This window comes from Pezoporus wallicus, unplaced genomic scaffold (genome assembly GCF_028554395.1).
Source record: "Pezoporus wallicus isolate ANWC-B61680 ecotype Strahan unplaced genomic scaffold, APGP_CSIRO_Pwel_v1 contig_13865, whole genome shotgun sequence".
Classification (NCBI taxonomy): domain Eukaryota; kingdom Metazoa; phylum Chordata; class Aves; order Psittaciformes; family Psittacidae; genus Pezoporus; species Pezoporus wallicus.
The window spans coordinates 537,882-546,637 of record NW_026640128.1 but is presented as its reverse complement, the minus strand read 5'-3'; the positions used below and the strand labels follow the sequence as shown (position 1 = coordinate 546,637).

The window sequence follows — 8,756 nt, the reverse complement described above, 5'->3', positions numbered from 1 at the left end:
CCCCCAGGAAGCTGCTCAAGGGGTCCTGGCGTTAGTCAGCCCCATCGATGTGCAGGGGGGTGCGGGGGGGCCCCGTCTGCGGCGCACAGGGGTGCCCATTGAGCTGGGTGGGTGCTGCCGGGGTCTTCTTGGGTGCTAGGGGACAGGTGGCCCCCCCCGGGCAGGAGCGCTTGGGGCTGGGCGCAGGGCGCTGCATCTTGTGCTCCAGCAGCATGTGGTTCTGGGGGGGCAGCCCCACGCAGGCCCTGGCACCGAGGGAGGAAATGGGGGGGGGGTGTGTGTGTCAAGGATGTGGCACCCAGTGACAGGGAAGGGTGATGGGACCCATGGTGCTGGGGGCAGCATTGGGTACCCAGGCGTTGGGTACCGGGGGCTGTGGGCATTGGGATGCTCTCACATTGGGCACCCCAAGACTGGGAAGCAGGGACCCATCCGCGCTGGGACCCGTTGGTGCTGGGCACTGCCAGCACTGGGACCATCATTTGGGCATCACGCACCAGGACACAGCGGTGCTGGGTGCTGGCACCCACGGGGTGGCACCAACCGGTGGCACTGAGCACCAGCACCAGCATCGGGCGTCCCAACCCCAAACTGGCTTTGCACACCCCATGCATGGGTGCTGGGCACCCGCAGGGACCCACTGGTGTTGGGCATCAAACACCAGGGCGCCCACAAGCCTCGGGAGAGGAGGGACGTGACCCCCACGAGGATGGGGACCCCCGGGTACCTCAGGATGTTCTCGATGCAGCTGCGCTGGCGGAAGAGCGCGTTGACGACGGGGGTGCCCTCGGGCACCAGCGGGGCCTTGCAGAGGAAGGCGACGATGGAGAGGACGCTGTGGAAGCCCTGGAACTCGGGGTCGGCCTCGGTGCAGAAGGTGACGCGCTGGCACAGCTCCGTCAGGATGGCCAGGTCCAGGATGATGGGGCTGGCCAGCAGCGAGTCCTGCGGGCACCAGGGCATGGGGAGGTGAGGTGGGGTCACGCCAACCCCCCCCCCCCGGGGACACCCCTGTGCCCCCCCCACCACGCACCTCACACGTGTTGTGGATGACGATGGTGTTGGTGCCGCCCATCATGATCTCCGACGTGTACTCATCCAGCGCGCGTTTGCTGTCCCCGACGTAGGGCACGTACTTGATCACCACCTGCGAAGCGACGTCGCCGTCACCACCACATCCCCCTCGTCCTCATCGTGTGGGTCCGGACCCCCAACTCACGCAGTGGTCGGGCTTGTCCTGGGGGCCATAGAGGATGGGGTTGGCCTGGACCGTGTCGTCCACCACGTTGCTCTTGGAGATCTCCTTGGAGCGGAACTGCTGCGGGGCCGAGAGGTTCTTCCCGTCGTTGTTCCCCAGGTGGTTGTAGCTCACGATGGACTTGGTCTGGGGGGGCGGTGGGCACAGGTCACCCCCATCACAGGCAGGTCCCCCCCCCACCACCGGCGCTGCCCCATCCCCACGTACCTTGAGCCCGGCGCCCACCAGGAAGTCCACGAGCACCGACTTGAGCTTGGTCTGACCCGACTTGAAGTCGTCGCCGCAGATGAAGACGCGGCGCTGGGCGGCCAGCTCCACGGCGCCGGGCACGAAGGTGTTCTGGGGGGAGCCGTTGATGTAGGCGCAGCCCTCCAGGATGCTGGCCACGGCGAAGAGCGTGGACGGGGACACCTCCAGGCCTCGCTGCGGGGACACGGGGCAGCTCAGCACCACCGGGGGCTGCCGGCACCCTCCCCGGGCCCTGCCCGTGCCCTGACCTCGATGGCCCGCAGCAGGTTGTCGGCGGTGTCGTTGAGCCCCGGCACCACGTCGCAGAAGCGCTCGGTGTTGGCCGTCCACAGGACGATGACTTTGTCCACGCCGCTGCTCTCCTTGAAGTCGCGGATGTCCCTGCGGATCTGCTCCACCTGGGACGGCACCGATGGGGATACGTCAGCACGGGGGCATCTCCCCCCCCAACCGTCACCTCTGTGTCCCCACCACCAGCACCAGGACCTGCTCCGCCATGGACCCGCGCAGGACGTTGTCCGCCCGCTCCTCCTGGTTGGCAGCGATGAACTCGGGGATGTAGATGGAGGCTCGGGGCTTCATCTTCTCCATGTGGGGCCAGAGCTGCTCCTGCAGCGGCCAGTCCAGCACCTCCGCGCGCCGCATGGCCTCGGCCAGGTTCAGGGATGAGATGTCCCAGCCTGGGGGACAAGGGGTGACCCAACCGCTCAGGGTGCCCCATGGACGGGGGGTGTCCGTGTCTCCCCCCCCATACCCCACCTACCATCAAAGACGATGTCGTTGGGGTGCACCATGGGCAGCAGGTCCCGGAAAGGCACATAGACATCACCGGTGGGGCCAGAGCCCAGGCAGACGGTGGAGGCTTGGAGCAGGGAGCCATAGTAGTTGGCTTTCTGGGATGGAGAATGTGAGGATGAGCTGCTGGTGCAGGGAACGGGGTGCCCAGCACCCCCAAAGTGGGGTGCTGGGGCTTCAGACCACCTCTGCAGGGGCAGGGATGGGGATTGGGGTGCAGGACCCTGGTGCAGAGGGACCAGCTCCATGTCCTGATCCTTGTGGGATGCCGGGTGCTGGCAGGGGACACCCACCTTGCGGCCGGTCTTGGTCATCCAGGAGAGCCCCAGCCTGTTGGCCAGCACGGCCGCAGTCACCGTGGTGCCGTTGTTGCCCCCCCAGCCCACCAGCATCACCCCCAGGCGTGGGACCTGCCGCCCCGTGCGGAACGTGAACCGGGTCGAGCATGGACGCACCTACAGGATGGGGATGCGTGGGGATGGGGGGACTCCCCAAAACCCCTCCTGACCCCCCCAAACCCTGACAGCCCCCATCAACACCCTTCACCCTCCAAAACCCCTTCTGAGCCCCCCCAACCCCTACCAGCCCCCCAAGCCCCCTCCAGCCCCCCCGGTCCCCTGCATCCCCCGCCCCACCGCACCTTGGTGACGCCGTTCTCGCGGCAGACGTGCACGGCGCTGTACGTGTACTTGGCCTCGATGAAGTCCTTGCTGTACGTGACGTCGGGGCTCTCCACAAGGAATGCCTCTGCCATTGTTCCTGCAGCTGCAATAGGAGGAAATGGGTGTCAGCCCCGCGGGCCTGGCACGCCGGGACCCCGGCTCCCCCCTCCCTTGCTCTGGCCCCGCTCCGGGTCGGGCCGGTGGCACCGCGGCCCCGGGACACGGAGGACGGGGCGGGGGGGACACAAGGGAGTCATCGCCCAGGGCCCCCCCAGGACCCCATTGAGCCGCAGGAGGCGGAGGGCGCTGGGTCCCGTCCTGTCCCCGCTGTCTCCTCCCTAGGGCACAGGAGCGGTCCCTGGGGACGGGAGGTGTCCGTGGAGCGGCGGAGGGGACACGGAGCGGTCCCGCACCCTGCGATGGGAGAGGGGACCCGGGGACAGAGGAGTCCGAGCGCCCCGGGGTGGCACCGGGGACCCGGGGGGACACGGAGCGGGGCCGCTCCCGCTGCCCGCAGGACCCCCCCCTCCTCCCGGGGCCGGGCACTCACCGGGGCGCGCTGGAGCCGGTGCCGGTGCGGGCCCCGCGGGGGATTGATGCGATCGCGGCTGCGGCCGCCGCGGCTCCCGCCGCTTAATCGGCTCCCAGGGCCCCCCCCCCCCCCCCCCCCCCCCCCCCCCCCCCCCCCGGACCCGCCCCCCACAACCGGCCCCCGCGACCCCCCCGCACGTGCACCGCCACCCCCCATCACCCCCCCGGGACTCCCCCGGTCCCGGCCCCAAGGCACGTGCGGGGCGGCCCCTACCGGGGCTTGGCGGGGGGGGGGTGTAACGGGAGCGGGAGGCGGCGGGGAGCGGGCGCTGACCCGGGAAGGGGAAGCGGCGGCGGGGCCGGGGCTCGGGCCGGGACCGGGACCGGGGGGTCCCGCTGCCGCCTTCCGGCCATTGAGCGCCCGGGGCCGGCGGCTTCCTGAGCTGCCGGAGCCCTGCGGCTTCCCACGGGCACCGGCCCGCGGGGCCGCTCCCACGGTGCTGCCCCGGCACCGGCACCGACACCGGCAGCCCCTGTGGGCACCCCAAAGGCACCGGCACCCCGCAGCCCCTATGGGCACCCCAAAGGCACCGGCACCCCGCAGCCCCTATGGGCACCCCAAAGGCACCGGCACCCCGCAGTCCCTATGGGCACCCCAAAGGCGATGACACCCTGCAGCCCCTATGGGCACCCCAAAGGCGATAGCACCCTGCAGCCCCTGTGGGCACCCCAAAGGCGATAGCACCCTGCAGCCCCTGTGGGCACCCCAAAGGCGATAGCACCCTGCAGCCCCTATGGGCACCCCAAAGGCACCGGCACCCTGCAGCCCCTATGGGCACCCCAAAGGCACTGGCACCCCGCAGCCCCTATGGGCACCCCAAAGGCGATGACACCCTGCAGCCCCTGTGGGCACCCCAAAGGCACCGGCACCCCGCAGTCCCTATGGGCACCCAAAGGCGATAGCACCCTGCAGCCCCTGTGGGCACCCCAAAGGCAATGGCACCCTGCAGCCCCTATGGGCATCCCAAAGGCAATGGCACCCTGCAGCCCCTATGGGCACCCCAAAGGCGATAGCACCCTGCAGCCCCTATGGGCACCCCAAAGGCACCGGCACCCTGCAGCCCCTATGGGCATCCCAAAGGCAATGGCACGCTGCAGCCCCTATGGGCACCCCAAAGGCTATGACATCCTGCAGCCCCTATGGGCACCCCAAAGGCAATGGCACCCTGCAGCTCCTATGGGCACCCCAAAGGCGATGACATCCTGCAGCCCCTATGGGCATCCCAAAGGCACCAGCAGCCTGCAGCCTCTATAGGCTCTCCAAAGGCACTGGCACCCCGCAGCCCCTATGGGCACCCCAAAGGCACTGGCACCCTGCAGCCCCTATGGGTATCACAAAGTTGATGGCACCCTGCAGCCTCTATGGGGCTATGCAACCCCCACTCTGTCCCCATCCATCACCCCCAGCCCCGCAGCGCTGCCGGGGGGGGGGGGGGAGCCGCCGGTTCCCGGGAGCCTGCACCCCACAAGTGTTCCCGGGGGGCTGTTGCGGGGAAAGGGCAGCGCAGCAGCGGGGGCCGTGCCGGGGGCTCCGCTCCCTTTCAATGGGCTTCAAAGGAGCCCCCGGAGCAGGAGCAACGCCCGGGCGGCCCCGGCCCCTTCCCACCCTCGCTCTCCGCTCCCGCCGCCACCCAGCGCCTCGGGCCCGGGGAGGGGGGGACACGGACACCGCGTTGGGATGTGCCCAAACGGGACAGCCCCCGGGGGGCACCTGCCAGCGGCCGCGGTGTGGCCGGGGTACGGGCGAGGTGTGTGTGTGTGTGTGGGGGGAACACACGGGGAGGAGGCGTGCGGCCCCTTGGCCATGGAGGAACAATGATCCCTTGGTGCCGGGCTGGAGCGCGGACCGAGCCCCGCGCTGGAATGCCAATGCCTCAGCGAATTATTGAAACAAAAATAACATTTCTTTGTACAATAATCCCGGGCGGGGGGGGCGGCAGCGCTGCCAGGGGCCCACAACTGGTATTTTTCCACTGCTTTTCCTTCCCCCCCCCCCCCTTTGCCCCCCTCCCATAACTCCCACCATTGTTCCTTCCCACACTCCCTTCCCACTCCTCCCACACTCGGCACCGCATGAGCAGGGCTCCCTTGTTCCCGCTCTCCCAACGTGTCCATGGGCCCGGAGCCCGGGGGCTGGCGGGGAGCCGCGGAGCCATAGCGACCGCCTGGCGATGGTGCCCCCCCCCACCAGCCCACCCCAGCCCATCCCAGCGGATGGGCATCCGGAGCACGAAGCCCCCGCGGCAGGAGCCAGGGCAGCACCAACTCCCCCGTGGTTCATCATAAGCAGGTTCAGAGCCCGGTTCTGCTGGCAGAGATGCTCCGTGCGCTGGGAAGGGTTCAGTGATGGGGGAACACGGGCAGGACCCCCCCTTATCTCCCCAAAGCCACCCCAAGCAGCCCCACATTTGTGCATTACGGCATTCCCTGATCTCCGTTCACAGTTGGGTTTTTTCCCCCCTCGTGTAAAGCAATTCCCAGGCTCTGCCCCTTTGTTATCTGGCAGCTCGCAGCTCCATGTCCTCCCCTCCCTATCCCTGTGCCATCACTCTCCACGCGCTGTGTGCCCAAGGACGGACCCACGCATGGATAGGGACAGAGGGGATGAGGGATCCGGGTGCTCCTGCTGGGCTGCGGAGGTGCAGCAGCTGCTTGGCAAAGGGACCGGCTCCATCGGACCGTGGCAGGGACAGATGATTCCGATGAGCCTCCTCCTGTAAACAAGCCGGGAGCAAACGGTGCGCAAGGAAAAACCCCACGGAGGCTCTGCCGCGCTGCCGGCATCCCTCCGGGGATGGAGGATGCTGCGGGATCGGCTCCGCCGCCCCACACGGGCCTGACCCCGGGCTTGTGCCCGATGCGGTGCCAAGAGGCCCCTTTCCCGGCTCTGCCCTGGATCGCAGAGCCCCGGGCTCAGGGTGCGGGGGACACGGCCACAGGCTCCAGGAGCTGCTGCTCCCGTGGCCTGGCCGCGGTCCCCAGTGCCGGCAGCGCCGGGTCCCGCCTGGCTCTGGCACAGCGAACGCAGCCAGTAAATTTCCACTGGGGCTGCTCGGAGTTAATGAGCTCCGAGCGTGACCCCGGCCGGAGCAGAGGAATTCCCCAGGAGAGCTGGGATGGGAAGGGGCAGGGACCCCATCCCAGGACCCAGCCTTTCCTCCGCTGAACACCCCAGGGGTGAGGCTCACCCCAGTGAGGAATTAAAGGTGGTGGGAAGGGGCCTGGGCTCAGCAGCAGCATCTCCAACTGAAAGCTGATGCTCAGGTCAGCTCCGGCTCCGTAACCCAGGGGAGCATCACCTCCTGCTGCTGTGTCAGCTCCGAGGTGAATGCTGGTGAGACGGGACCAAGCAGAGACCTCCCTGTCCATCTCCCACTTCAAACACAGCCAAGACATCCCTCTGGCAGCACTTGGAGGAGCTTTAAGGCCCCTTCCCACTCAAATCAGGCTGGGATTCTGTTGCTGTTTGCAGGTAGAACCCAGAACCCTGCACTGAACCCAGCGAGCTGCAGCTGAGCACAGGCTCACTGGGGATAGGGGTGGGTCAAGCAAGATCCTCTGCCCTCACCTGCGGGCTCCAGCCCAGTGAACCTGTGCCTCTCACCCTCTGTTAAGAGGAGGGGGTCCCAAAGCAGAAGGAAACCAGAAGCTGCTCAGAGGGTACTTTGGTACCGAGTGATTTTATGCTCCAGGCACAGCGAGCAGCAGAGCCAGGACCCGAGCAAGCAGGCGCTGTGCCCGCAGAGGAAGGGACAGGGGCTCACTGCAGCCGAGCTATTTGCATCCCGAGCTCCAGCGGGATGAGTCAGGGCCGGGGGTGGAGGTGGGAGGCAGCGGCTGTGCCAGGCTCAGCCAGCCCGTTCCCATTCCAGCTCCCCATGGATGTGATTCACCCAACAGGGGGTGTGCACGGGGCAAACCCGGCTCCAGGAGCCGGAGGGAGGCACCTGAGAAGCAGGTCTGGAGGCTCCCCGGGGGCTACGTGCTGCCATAGCCCAGGGAGCTCCAGCATCGCCCATCCCGAGGGAAGCAGTGAGGATCCTGCTTCCAGCACCCCTCCAGGCTGCAACTCTGCATCACCAGCACCAGGGCTCGGTGCCTCTCTGAGAGCCTCCAGCCACCTCCGCTGGAGCAGGAACACCCCAGCTCCTGGCACGGGATGGAGAGGCTGATCCCACTGGGAAGGGGAACGATGCCCTTGCTCTTGGCCACACCAAGCACCTTCCTCCTGTTTCTTACCGCCTGCTCTGACACTTCAACTGCCTCGGTTCCTTTAAGCTTCCTGCTTCCCAACTCCACGCCAGCCATTTATCACCTTTCCCTGTCGAGTTCCCTCACAGTTAAGCAGCGCTGAAAAGAAAGACACAACCTTATTGTCTGCTTGTTTTCCAATACAGTGAATTTATTATATGTTGCAAAATCAGCATTCAGCTTCTCAGTGTACAAAAAAGACACCAGCTCTTAAGAAAAGATTAGGAAAGCTGAAGACTATGCTGCCTTTAAACTGTAACATTTTGGCAAAGTGAAAAGCTCTTTTGTAAACTCCAACTCCATGGCTCAATATAGTTTTTATCCACAGTACAATATTACAAAGGAAAACACAGTATCAATAAGTTAAGATCATACTTAATCACCTACAACTGGTTTCTAGTTAACCCAAAAAGCACAAAATTTGCCTAGCTTCATCATCTCTAAAAAGAAAAAGAAAGGAAAAGGCAGATTTGACTACAGCTCTTGAACACAGGCCAAAGAAAAGGGAAGCGGGAAGGTGGTGGATGCTTAGTTGGGGCTCACAGTTTGGATATTCATTAAATAGTTTCTGGGTTTCTCCTTTTTTTTTTATATTCAAATTTTAGAAGTTCCAGAATATACATGTCAATGTACACAATACAGCTCTGTATACAACTCTGTTTGCAAAAATATCTTATAGCAGATGTATAAAGATCGGGATCCATCTCTATCCCTCCCCCCCCCCCCCAAAGCAACAAGAAAACCCCATTCAAAATATTAAGGATCAGAAGAAGTGTTTCCATGGAAGGATTTACTCATCCTGGGGCTGCAGCTGCTGCCCCTTCTGCCACCGGAGCTCCTCATGCACCACTTGGAGGTCAAAGTCCCACCGAGGCCCGCAGCTCGGGCTGGGAAAAGCAGGAATTGGGCCTTGCTGCTGCATGGGAACCGCTCGCAGGTCTGGGGTGTGC

General features: G+C 65.2%; 1 protein-coding gene across 1 annotated transcript; it reads right to left on the bottom strand.

Moving 5' to 3' along the window:
• Nucleotides 1-6: 6 nt before the first annotated feature.
• On the bottom strand, nt 7-7,863 carry ISYNA1 (inositol-3-phosphate synthase 1). Its single transcript, XM_057417477.1, has 12 exons — nt 7,795-7,863; nt 3,515-4,028; nt 2,943-3,067; nt 2,596-2,757; nt 2,271-2,400; nt 1,994-2,187; nt 1,756-1,905; nt 1,466-1,681; nt 1,220-1,384; nt 1,034-1,147; nt 728-945; nt 7-245 (listed from the first exon to the last, which is right to left on the bottom strand). The coding sequence occupies exons 1-12, from the start codon at nt 7,861-7,863 to the stop codon at nt 32-34; spliced, it is 2,271 nt and encodes a 756-aa protein (XP_057273460.1). The 3' UTR covers nt 7-31.
• Nucleotides 7,864-8,756: the final 893 nt, after the last annotated feature.

What these genes read in the sequence shown, in the direction of transcription:
- ISYNA1 (XM_057417477.1), bottom strand. Translation starts at nt 7,863, where the DNA reads ATGGCTGGCGTGGAGTTGGGAAGCAGGAAGCTTAAAGGAACCGAGGCA. An exon ending in GCGGGTCCATGGCGGAGCAG is followed by an intron (nt 1,906 to 1,993) that starts GTCCTGGTGCTG and finishes GTGCCGTCCCAG; the next exon opens with GTGGAGCAGATCCGCAGGGA. An exon ending in TCATCCACAACACGTGTGAG is followed by an intron (nt 946 to 1,033) that starts GTGCGTGGTGGG and finishes TGGTGCCCGCAG; the next exon opens with GACTCGCTGCTGGCCAGCCC.